We start from the raw sequence: 12,084 nt of genomic DNA, 5'->3' as shown, positions 1-12,084 counted from the left end.
CTTGTCAGACATTAACCACCAGTAAACCCAGGGAATCTGTGACTGTCCCTGTGGGAGGAGATGGCAGGTCTACTGGGGGAGTACATGTAAAGTAGAACATGCTGTGACCCGCACTTAAAGTTCCTTACAGCCTTTTATTTCCACAAGAAATGTGCCATGACCCTGTGTCCTCTACAACTGAAATATGTTGTCTTCTCAGATTTCAGAATTTCAAGAAAAACACAGGAGGAGGTTAGTAGCTTTCTATCAAGAAAAGGTAAATTCAAACTCTGAATTTTTAATTGTTTGATCTTATAATTTCAGTATCATATTATAGTTCAGTTCCCCGCCCTCCCCCTCTCAACAAGGCCTCACTGTGTAGACCAGGCTGCCCTCAAACTCCGGGATTTACCTGCTTCTGCCTCCTGAGTACAGAGATTAAAAGCATGTACCACTATGACCAACTTTTAGTCCAGGCTGAATAGGGTTTACCAGCACCTGGGAGGTTTGTTTTCCTTTACATTTCCAGTTGAGGGGGTGGTTTTTTCTTATGACCATCAGTCTGTTTGCCTGACCGATCAAAGAGTTCCACTGCTTTGGGCAACCTTCATGAAGCAACTTACTCTGGCAACTTGGGCTCCCTCAGCTACACTGGCCCATACTAGGGCCACAGGGGCATGAGAGCAGTGCAGAGGCTTCTCTGCTCATCCCTCTTGTTTTTTACATAAAAGCCTTTTTTTAAAACTCCAAAGGTTATCTGACAAATGAGCCTATTTATAAAGCCATAGCATTCTGTAAACCTGTCAATCAAGTTTAGTCCACTGCCGTGGTACATAGATGGGACAGGCAGGTAGGGTCCCCAGGTTCTGTGCACTCACTGACCTCACTCTGTTAACCAGCACTCTATCCATAGTACTCCTACATTACCCTAACAGCTACCCAGAATCCAGCCTTGAGGATTCTTACCTCCACTCAAGTCTTGGTTAGACATTTGGTGTGTATTACCTTCTTAAACCTCTCAGCAAATGAGAGGTTTTGCATACACCACTCTAAAATTGGAGACTTTAAACCTACCCCTGGAGGTTTCCTATTTCCTTGTGACAAGACCAGATCTAAACCCTGACATGTTGTAGACTGCATTCTGAACTCTGTGTAGATATTTTATGTCCTTTAGGAGGACATGTCTCAAACTTTACATCAGAATCTCTAAAGAGCGCCAAGCAGAGCTTACATGCTCTAGGCTCCTACTGGCTAGCTTAGATCCACTGCCTTGTAGAGACAGAGCTTGGTTTCTCTAGAGATCTGACATGACTCAGCTCTGTACAAAGGTCCTGATGAGCCAGACTTACTGCAATGTCACATTTTATAAATGTAAACAAATCAAGTATGTTGTCTGAACTGCCTCTTGGAATAGTTGTCTAATAATGCAGTTTATTTATTTTTTTATTTATATTAAGATTTCTCAGTTGGAGGAGTCCCTCAGAAAGTCAGTACTACAAATCAAGCAACTACAAAGGTAAGAGTGCCTCATGGGAACAGTCCTCAGAGATGAAGAGTTCCTATGGAGGCTTCCAAATGATTCCTGAGGCATTGGTAAGGGGCCAGTAAAAACAGTGGCCATAATGCAGATGGTGGCTGCCTGCATTCTCTTTTGTGCATGGCAGGGCAGCCACCTATGGAGGATGAGCTTGACATGGCATGTGTTCTTCAAGACATTTCCATGGAATGAGTCCATTGTAGTAGGCTTTATTTTCCTTTTTGTGGCAATAGCAACTTGAGAAAGGAAGGGTTTATTTTTGTCTCCCAATTTAAGGGTACAGCAGTACATCATGGTCGGAGAGGCATGACAACAATAGCTTGAGGCAGCTGATCATATCATATCTACATTCAGAATGCAGAGAAAGATGAGTGCTAATACTCAGCTCCCTTTCTCCCTTTTATCAAATCTAAAACCTCAGCGCATGGAATAGTACTACCCAAATTTAAGGTCTTTCCACCTCATTTAATTCAACCTACAAATTCTCTCAGAGATATGTCAGAGGATTGTTTCCTATTAAATTATAGATTCTGTAAAGTTGATAATATTAGACATCACTAGTCTACCTTTTGTCAACTTCATAACTAAACATATCATTTTAAAGCCATAACTTTCTACCATGACCATCTGATAATGCAAAATACTATCTAATTTTAAAAGTCTGCATAATTTTTAATGGTTCCAACACTATTCAAAAGTATCAGTGTAGAGTCTCTTCTGAGTCATAGTTCATGTCTTAACTGTGAGACTCTACAAAATAAACCATGTGCTTATACATACAGTGCACAAATTAAACATTTGTTTTCCAGAAGAAAATAATGAGGGTAAAGCAAAGAAAAATAAGACCAATACCCAGAAAGGAAAATACCAAATTGTATTGGTCCATGTCCACTATGCAGAGCTAGAATCATCATGTTAGACTTGTCTGAGCTCCAAAGGACTTTGTTAACCCACCATGCCAGTGCACAAAGCTCTTCTTTTAGGATGGCTCTACTCCATGCCTACAGCTTTCCTTGCTGATGTACCATGACCCTGGCATCTCCAACATTCTGGGGTCTCCATTGTGCTTCAGCTTCACATCTTCACACAGTAGCCCCTCATGGCCTCCTTGCATAGAATCCAACTGTACTACACATTGCTTGGTCTCAATGACTTTTTGTAATCTTAACGTAATCCTCAGTGGTTTCCTTATTGATACATCTTTCATTTCTTACAACTAATACCACATGTACAAGGCTGACAAACTGTGCTGCCAGCTTGAGCCTGGCCCCTTGGACCATAGTTGCATCAGCCTCTAGGTACCTTACAGGGTGATCCTAAGGAAACTCTTCCCTCGGACGTAGTTGACTTTCACAAAATGGAACCTTTGATGGTGGAAGTCTTGCCTCAGAGTTCTTGTCCCATTTTCTCAGTGCAAAGTTTAAGTTTTCTCTTTAATGATGTTAATCTCTTTAAAAATTACAGCTACTTTCTCATCACTCACACCTTGTCAATCTATAACTTTAAACTACTTCTTTTTCCTGCTAAAGGCCAATTTATTTCTATATTGGTTTCACTCTTGCTCTTTTCTTCCTGTAGACCTGGGTAAAAGATAAGAGCAGTAAGCAGTAACCATGGCACAGCCTGGGAACTAGTCTGTCTTGGAATTTCCTCCACAAACAAATTAGTCTATTCCTTTTAATTCAGCCTCACTGAAGTTCTTAGAACATAGCTAGAATACAGCCATTTTGCCAGAACATAACACAAATGACCTCTAGCCCTCCTCCTCTGAGCCCTCATGAACTGAGCTCCACTATCTACATTTCTGTCAGTGTTCTTTTTCTTCCAATTCCCCACCATTGGGGCCCAGAAGACTAGCCCATTAACCTCTGCTTGTGATAATCTAAGAAGTTTCTAACCCTAAATTCTAGACTCTTCACATTCTCCCTAAAAACTGGTTTTAAAGGCCTAAGAGCCACATGATCAACTTTATCACAGTAACAGTTCTACTTCTCAATACCAATTTTCAATATTAATTCTTTTTCTCATGGCTGTGAGCATATACTACTTAAGGAAATAAGTTTATTTTTATCCACATTATGAAGTGGCAGTCCTTCACAGTAGGAAAGCATGGGGGTAGTAGTACCTGGTCATATTGCTTCTGCAGTCAGAAAACAGGTAAATCCTGGTGACCAGCTTGCTTTCTCCTTTCAGTCCAAGACCCTCTTAGCTCACTGGATGCTACCACACCCACATTCAGAATGAGTTGTCCCAACTCAGGTAACCAGTCTAGAAACTTGCTCACTGACATGCCAAAGGATTAGGTGATTCTAAATCCTATTAAGTTAGCAATTAAGATGAACCACACATGCATCATAATGGAGCACAACCCAAAGTGCTACAACTGACCAAAAGTATATAACATTCTGGAAGTATATAACCATCTAGAAAATAACAAACATTAAAATTTTCATTTCTTGTCTGTTTTAGTAAATGCCTCAGTAATACTCCAGTTATGAAACTCTCTGTTTGCACTTAATGTCCATGAGATATGGAATCCATAACACCATAGTTTAGTCAACACAATGGTACAAGACTTGGTGCATGTTTTATTCAGTGGTAGCTATGTTTTTCTAAGATAATGGTGCAATTTCCTATGAAGCTTTTATATGTAGAATAGTTACTTTGATGTTTCCTCACTGGTTACTTGTGTGTGTGAACACCAAATGGCCTAACCAACCAAGCACCTGAAGTTGGCCTGAAGGCATGGCCATGTTGGGCCTGAGAATGGGACTGGAAGGCAGGTGTTAGTACTTATCATAGCTCCTGACCAAGTTCTCTGTCTCCATCTTGAAGAAAATACCTCTTTTCTCTATCCTTATTTTCAAAAAATGGGGACTGGGGGAGATAGCTCAGAAGTTAAGAACATGTGCTGGCTGTTTCAGTGGGCCATAGTTTGGTTCCCAAATCCACATCAAGTAGCTTACAACTGTCTGTAACTCCAGTTCTGGGAAATCCAGTACTCTCTTCAAACCACCATGGGCATCTGAAAGGCACTATGTAGAAGAATGCAATTGAAACATTCTTATATCCTTGTACAAAGCTCAACTCAAAGTTGATCAAGGACCTTCACATAAAATCAGACACATTGAACCTAATAGAAGAGAAAGTGAGGAAAAACCTCCAGCACATGGGCACAGGAGAAAATTTCCTGAACAAAGCATCAATGGCTTATGCTCTAAGATCAAGAATTGACAAATGGGATCGCATACATTTGCAAAGCTTCTGTAAGGCAAAGTCAATAGGACAAGATGGCAACCAACAGATTTGGAAAAGATCTTTACCAAACCTACATCTGATAGAGGGCTAATATATCCAATGTATACAAAGAACTCAAGAAGTTAGACTCCAAAGAATCAAACAACCCTATATTAAAAAATGGGGTACAGAGCTAAACAAAGAATTCTCAACTGAAGAATACCGAAAGGCTGAGAAGCACCTGAAAAAATGTTCAACATCTTAATCATCAGAGAAATGCAAATCAAAACAGCCCTGAGATTCTACCTCACACCAGTCAGAATGGCTAAGATCAAAAATTCAGATGACAGCAGATGCTGGAAAGGATGTGGAGAAAGAGGGACACTCCTCCATTGTTGGTGGGATTGCAAGCTGGTGCAACCACTCTGGAAATCAGTCTGACAGTTCCTCAGAAAATTGGACATAGTACCACTGGAAGATCCAGCAATTCCTCTCCTGGGCATATATCCAGAAGATGTTCCAACTTGTAATAAAGACTCATGTTCCACTATGTTCATAGCAGCCTTATTTATAATAGCCAGAAGCTGGAAAGAACCCAGATGTCCCTCAACAGAGGAATAGATAACAGAAAATGTGGTACATTTACACAATGGAGTACTACTCAGCAATTAAAAACAATGAATTCATGAAATTCTTAGGCAAATGGATGGATCTGGAGGGTATCATCCTGAGTGAGGTAACCCCAATCACAAAAGAACTCACTTGATATGCACCTACTGCTAAGTGGATATTAGTCCAGAAACTTAGAATATCCAAGATACAATTTGAAAAACACAAGAAAGTGAAAAAGAAGGAAGACCTAAGTGTGGATACTTCATTTCTCCTTAGAACAGGGAACAAAATACCCATGGAAGGAGTTACAGAGGCAAAGTTTGGAACTGAGACAAAAGGATGGACCATCCAGAGACTGCCCCACCCGGGGATCCATCCCATAATCAGCCACCAAACACAGACACTATTGCATATGTCAGCAAGATTTTGCTGCAAGGACCCTGATATAGCTGTCTCATGTGAGGCTAGGCCAGTGCCTGGCAAACACAGAAGTGGATGCTCACAGTCAGCTACTGGATGGAACACAGGGTCCCCAATGGAGGCGCTAGAGAAAGTACCCAAGGAGCTGAAGGGGTCTGCAACCATATAGGTAGAACAACAGTATGAACTAACCAGTACCCCCCAGAGCTTGTGTCTCTAGCTGCATATGTATCAGAAGATGGCCTAGTCGGCCATCGTTGGGAAGAGAGGCCCCTTGGTCTTGCAAACTTTATATGCCCCAATACAGGGGTCACTAGAGCCATGAAGTGGGAGTGGGTGGGTAGGGGAGTGGGGGGGTGGTATAGGGGACTTTTGGGATAGCATTTGAAATGTAAGTGAAGAAAATATCTAATAAAAAGTTGGGGGAAAAAAGAAAGAAAATATCATCCTGAGTGAGATAACCTAATCACAAAAGAACACACACAGTGTTCACTCACTGATAAGTGAATGTTAGCCTGGAATACCCAAGATACAACTCATGGACCACATGAAGCTCAAGAAGCAGACCAAAGTGTAAGTGCTTTCATCCTTCTTCAAAAGGGGAACAAAATACTCAGGGGAGCAAATACGGAGCAGAGTCTGAAGGAAAGGCCATCCAGTGACTGCCCCGCCTGGAGATCCATCCCATATACAGTCACAAAATCCATACCCTAATGTGGATGCCAAGAAGTGCTTGCTGACAGGAGCCTGATATAGCTCTTTCCTGAGAGGCTCTGGCAGAGCCTGACAAATACAAAGGCAGATGCTTGAGGAGTTAGAGAAAGGACTGAAGGAGCTGAACGGGTTTGTAACCCCAAAGGAAGAACAACAATATCAACCAACCAGAGTTCCCAGGAAATAAACCAGCAACCAAAGAGTACACATGGAAGGACCCAGGGCTCCAGCCACATAATGTAGCAGAGGATGGCCTTGTCAGGTATCAATGGGAGGTATCTTGGTCATGTGAAGGCTCGATGCCCCAGTGTAGGGTTGAGGGAGGGGAGGAGGGAGGGGATAGGTGGGTGGAGGAACACCCTCATAGAAGCAGAGGGATGGGGGATGCGATGGGGGTTTCTGAGGGCTTGGGGGACCTGGAAAGAGGATAACATTTGGAATGTAAGTAAAGAAAATATCCAAGAAAAAAGAAAAAACAAAAGGCACCATTCTTGACATCTGAAGTTCATGTGAGCCAAACATGTTAACTGCTTGTGCCCAGAAGCTTCTGATTGAGGGCAGGCAGTAAATGGAGTTATATATTAGACAGGGACATGTGCTATTAAGATAAATGGTACTAGGTGAGAGAAATGAACACTATTGCAGGTTCCAGGATATGACTTTAGAACAGAAGTCCAAGTCACAGTTGTTGATTAATGTTCATTCTTAGCTTATTTGGTCTGATTGGACTGGTTGCAAGCACAGACTATCTTAATCTTCAGACCAGTGTGTAGGCTGCAGTATCTCATCTGCATTGTTCATACATGTCTTACAAGACTATGGAAACAGACATGCTTTGTTCTAAATTCACATAAACGTTCCATATTGACCAGACTAGGTCAAGCAGGTTGGGGCAGCCAGGGTGCATCCTACTATGAACAGACAACTTAACATGCAGCAGACAGTAAGCAGGGATATTAGACATAAGACCTCAGACAAGGTTGTCTCTGTTGCTTCTGTCATAGAAACTCAGGGCTTGCTTTGCTGGGGAAAAAATATAACCCTCATTTACTTGTCTCCGTTTCTCCTTTAGCTGTTAAAACTGAATGGGTTAATATCCCTCACTGTCACGTTTGAATTTCATAAAATTAAAAAATAGCTTGCCAATGGCCTATTATTATTATAGTTGTGACCAGAAGTGCCAGTTATGTACATGGTGGCCAGTATTTGTATTACTTTGCTTTCCAGTTGGGAATGAACAAAGCAGTAGGCCAAGAGAACATGCAGAAAATCATGCAATTAACTATTTCCAAACCTTTATATACTTTGGGATGAGTGAAGGAGAAATCAATTTCATTAATTAATCTACTACCTTTATTCCATCTATTTAGTATGAGATCATCACAACAACCAGCTTTCAACAAAATCAAAAATTCAGTTTCAAGTAAGTGAAGTAATATAACAAAGAATACAAAGATACCTGATGGTAAGCCACAAAAAGTAGGCACTAATGTGAAGACTATTTTTTAATCATTTCTTCCTTTAGCAAAGCCAAATGGATATCTCTTTCTACCACCCAACTCTTCACTCCCTGACAGGTATGTGGGCCTGGTGGGATGGTGTAAGAATTTGTAAAAATTGAGTAACCCATACTTCTACCTATGGACACATGTACATTTCTTCTCCTATGTGGTTCTCCTTCAAAATCACCAAATCACACCTACTAAGTGCCTGGTAGTTCATTGCATGTCCAGCTACCCTGGGTACTTAGCTTACGTTAGTGTGAAGCTTGGGTCCCAGAGTTAGGACTTAGATCTTCACTGGACAATCATAGTACTCCATGTTATAGTCTGCAGCCATAACAATTAGTTGAGTATGAATGATCATGTGTCTGTGAGCCACCCAGAAAGCCCTGCCCTGCCTAAAATTGAAGGCTGGTGTCTGTGAGTATAATGGTATGGTTCTTCCGCCTCATATACCATTCTACTCTGAGAGTGCTAACTTGTGTCACTGAGTACCTTTGGGACAACTCAGCCTTGGGAAACTCTGGCTATTCCTTAGAAAGTGTACATTCATCATATCATTAGAGTCCTAAGACCTGATTTTGGAAGGCAGTCTCTATCCTTAGTTCTCATGAGTCAGAAATAAGAAGATCATCATGGGCCTGTGCCTTTAGTGGGGCTCAGGATGTTCTATGAACAGGCTTTTTCTATGAGTTTAGTTTATGGGTCTGCAGCAGGCTGGTGTGGGTTCCATCTTATGATTGGAAAATGTTCACTATAGCACATCCATGCTTTCTTGTTGGGTGTAGAATCATCAAGCCAGTCAAGCAGACTGTCTCTAGCTGCCACAGAGGGAGCTACCACCAAGAGAATATTATGTAGAGTAGATATCTGTATTGAGAATATTATGTAGAGTAGATATATGTATTGAGAATATTATGTAGAGTAGATATATGTATTGAGACTATTATGTAGAGTAGATATATGTATTGAGAATATTATGTAGAGTAGATATCTGTATTGAGAATATTATGTAGAGTAGATATCTGTATTGAGAATATTATGTAGAGTAGATATCTGTATTGAGAATATTATGTAGAGTAGATATCTGTATTGAGAATATTATGTAGAGTAGATATCTGTATTGAGAATATTATGTAGAGTAGATATCTGTATTGAGAATATTATGTAGAGTAGATATCTGTATTGAGAATATTATGTAGAGTAGATATCTGTATTGAGAATATTATGTAGAGTAGATATCTGTATTGAGAATATTATGTAGAGTAGATATCTGTATTGAGAATATTATGTAGAGTAGATATCTGTATTGAAGACACTGAAGACCAAGAGGAAGGAAGGAATCTGGAAGCTGTTGAAGTAACATCTCAGTCCAGGAAAACCAAATTTAAATTGGAGCAACTCAGAAAGGGTGTTTCTTCCCTCTGAGTTTGCAACCATCAGGTAGCCAGGCTAGGGGAGAGCCATGTTGAAAATAAATCCAGCTGATGTTTCCCTGTCTGCTTTTTGACTAATGAATTCTGTAATGTGTGGGCTAGTGATGTATGTTAACAGCAGTAAGGGAATGTTCCTGTTCATAGGTATCTAGTCAGTGGGACTAGGCAGGAGTTGAAGAACTAAGAGACAAACTGAGGGTAGGACTGTAGCTCTGCTCTGGAGAAGTTATGCCTAATTTACAGTTAGGGAGCAGCCAGTAGAATACACAGGAAGTAGCAGACCTATAACCAACCACACCCTAACAACCCCAAGAAAGGGCTGGGAAATTCACTCTTTGAGTTATTACATGCAGGGATGTTTAAACTGATGTTTATAAATTATAGTAAATTTTTCAGTCTCATCAGTATATTGCACTATTTACAGAATAGAGTCAATGGACATTGACCTGACTCCTCCAGCAAGAAAGGTACGTATGCCTGGGCTATCAAATTGCTCAAGGCACATTGTGGTGTCTAGCAAAGCTGTTTACTGTGTTGACCCTAGGGTGAATGGGTGGGTTGTAGCTAGAAATAAGAACATTCCTTTCCATCATCATCGCCAGGCCTATGGGAAGGGCAGCAGGGTCCCTTGTATAGTTAAGCAAAAGTGGCAGGGCTCATAACCCTATGCTTCACCTTCCCTTGACCACAATCTAAAAAGAAATAATTGCTTACTATAAACTGAACCCTATCAGCCCATAAAAATAAGTGAGCCAGAAATAGTAGACCCAAAGAACAAAACCACAATTATAAATTGGAGAGAAACAAGAACAGAAGAAATGAAACCCAAACCTGGGAATGCACCATAAGGGTCACCTTCCCAATTGAGGCAGAAATTGATTCTGTGCATTCCATATTGTTCAAACATGAGGCCCTCAGAACTCTTTCACAAGGCTAGGTCATTACCAAGTGGGCTGTAAACAGTAGGATAGCGCAAAGGAGGGAGACCACATGCACTGTGATGGCACTTTTTCTGTGGTGTGAGTTCATTATTGTGCGTTACTTCTAGGACCTTTAATAGATATACCTCCAAACTAACTCTGCTCTAAGAGCTTTGTAAATGAAGACCATTCTTCTAATAGCCATCCAAGGTAGCTACGAACGTGTGCACTTGTTCATCAGGAGTTATGTCCACTTCTAAGGGAGTCGCCTGAACCTGCTTATGATGGAGTATAGATTCCAGAGTAAATAGGAGTTTAACAGGGAATGAAGCATCCATGCCTTGAGGAGGAGATGCTTCAGGTCCTTGGACATTGGCACAAAGATAAACTGCACCTCTGTTCAGCTTGCCTCTTGTATATGCTCACTTTCTCCAGTGTCTACCTACTCTACACTGGGCACCACCCTAGTCCCCTACTCCTTACCTCAGGCCTCCCAGAAGTTCACAGATCCCTGCCACATGTATTAGTTCCTTGGACACTGGACACTTGCTTCTACCTCTCTATCTGAGGTCTTGTTTCATGGTTTTACATGTACTTGTGGTCCTCCAGATTCCCATGTTAATGGTGAAGAAGGACTCTTTGTCAGGTCATTCAGTTTCAGTCTTTCTTAGCAACTGAGCTGTTGAAGTGAGCTAGAGATATTGAAGATAACAGTCACAGCTGATCCCTTACAGCTGGAAAATCATAATTCAATGAGTGAAACTTAAAACCTAAGTGTCATGCTACATAATGGCAGACATCTGAAAAGGGGCAGATAAACATTTTAAACTTTGCAAGGCAGAAGGTCTTCTCTGGGTCAAGCAAAGACGGTGATATTACCTGTGCTCCTGGTGTCTCTGGGAAAAGGGGACCTGAGCAGGATTCAGCCAGGCAGCTCCAACCAAGATCATTCAGGAGATTACTTGTCCTTTCCTCTGCTGATAATTCTAACAGAATGTAGTGGAGTCCCCAATCGTTTACTATTTCATGGCCTGGGAGAGAAGAGGTGATCCTTTGCCCTGCCCTGCCCTGTTCTATCTCAGCCTATAGGGCTGGCTATCATCCAGGAGCAGGGGGTTTTATTAGAAGTGACAGGACTTCAGAGCTAGAGCTCCAGGACGAGTCCTTACAAATAGAACTGGACTCTCACAAGTGGCAGTTTGGAAATTTTACTGGTTGTTTTCCTTTGCATATATAGCCTGAGATGTCAGCAGGCCCTTCAAGAATCTCTGTGATTAGTCCACCTCAGGATGGACGCATGGGTAAGTAAAAGTCCCTGTGCCTACTTTACATTTATGCACAAACTCGAATATATTCCCTGAAAGTCATATTTCACCAAAGCTGTCATTGCTTACCTACTTAAGGGCTGCCCTCCACTAATTGTTGTGGTAAATCTCCAACCCAAATAAGCCTGTGCAAAGAAAACACAATGCAATTAGTATGAATACAGAATATGAATACAAGCTGTGCACCTAGATTGGGCAGATCTGCCTCTACACTACTCTATTCCCCAGCTAGGAGATCCCTTATAACCTGCAGTTTCTCCAGGCCACGTGCTTCTGCTCCATTTTCCTTCCACCTCCTCTTCCTCTATTATCCTCTCCTCTTCTCTCCACCTTCTCCCTAAAACTTTTCAGCTACACCTTCCCTTCCATTGCCCAATCACCGGCTCTAACCTTTATTTTACA

At 41.4% G+C, this 12,084-nt stretch overlaps 1 protein-coding gene across 3 annotated transcripts in view; it reads left to right on the top strand.

Moving 5' to 3' along the window:
• Window positions 1–12,084, top strand: part of Rnf212 (ring finger protein 212) — a 46,963-nt gene that overhangs the window by 17,749 nt on the left and 17,130 nt on the right. For 2 of the 3 annotated variants that reach the window (XM_006535331.4, NM_001362887.1), the window contains exons 4-9: window positions 200–256; window positions 1,437–1,495; window positions 7,870–7,922; window positions 8,025–8,076; window positions 9,862–9,904; window positions 11,595–11,658. In XM_006535331.4, the coding sequence (XP_006535394.1) occupies window positions 200–256; window positions 1,437–1,495; window positions 7,870–7,922; window positions 8,025–8,076; window positions 9,862–9,904; window positions 11,595–11,658 (328 nt within the window). Of the gene's footprint in view, window positions 1–199; window positions 257–1,436; window positions 1,496–6,315; window positions 6,762–7,869; window positions 7,923–8,024; window positions 8,077–9,861; window positions 9,905–11,594; window positions 11,659–12,084 lie in introns of those variants that run through there. The other variant, XM_006535332.3, reaches the window with a different exon arrangement.

This window comes from Mus musculus, chromosome 5 (assembly GCF_000001635.26).
Source record: "Mus musculus strain C57BL/6J chromosome 5, GRCm38.p6 C57BL/6J".
Classification (NCBI taxonomy): domain Eukaryota; kingdom Metazoa; phylum Chordata; class Mammalia; order Rodentia; family Muridae; genus Mus; species Mus musculus.
Note: the sequence above shows the minus strand (reverse complement) of the source record. Positions and strands in the feature narration are given on the sequence as shown.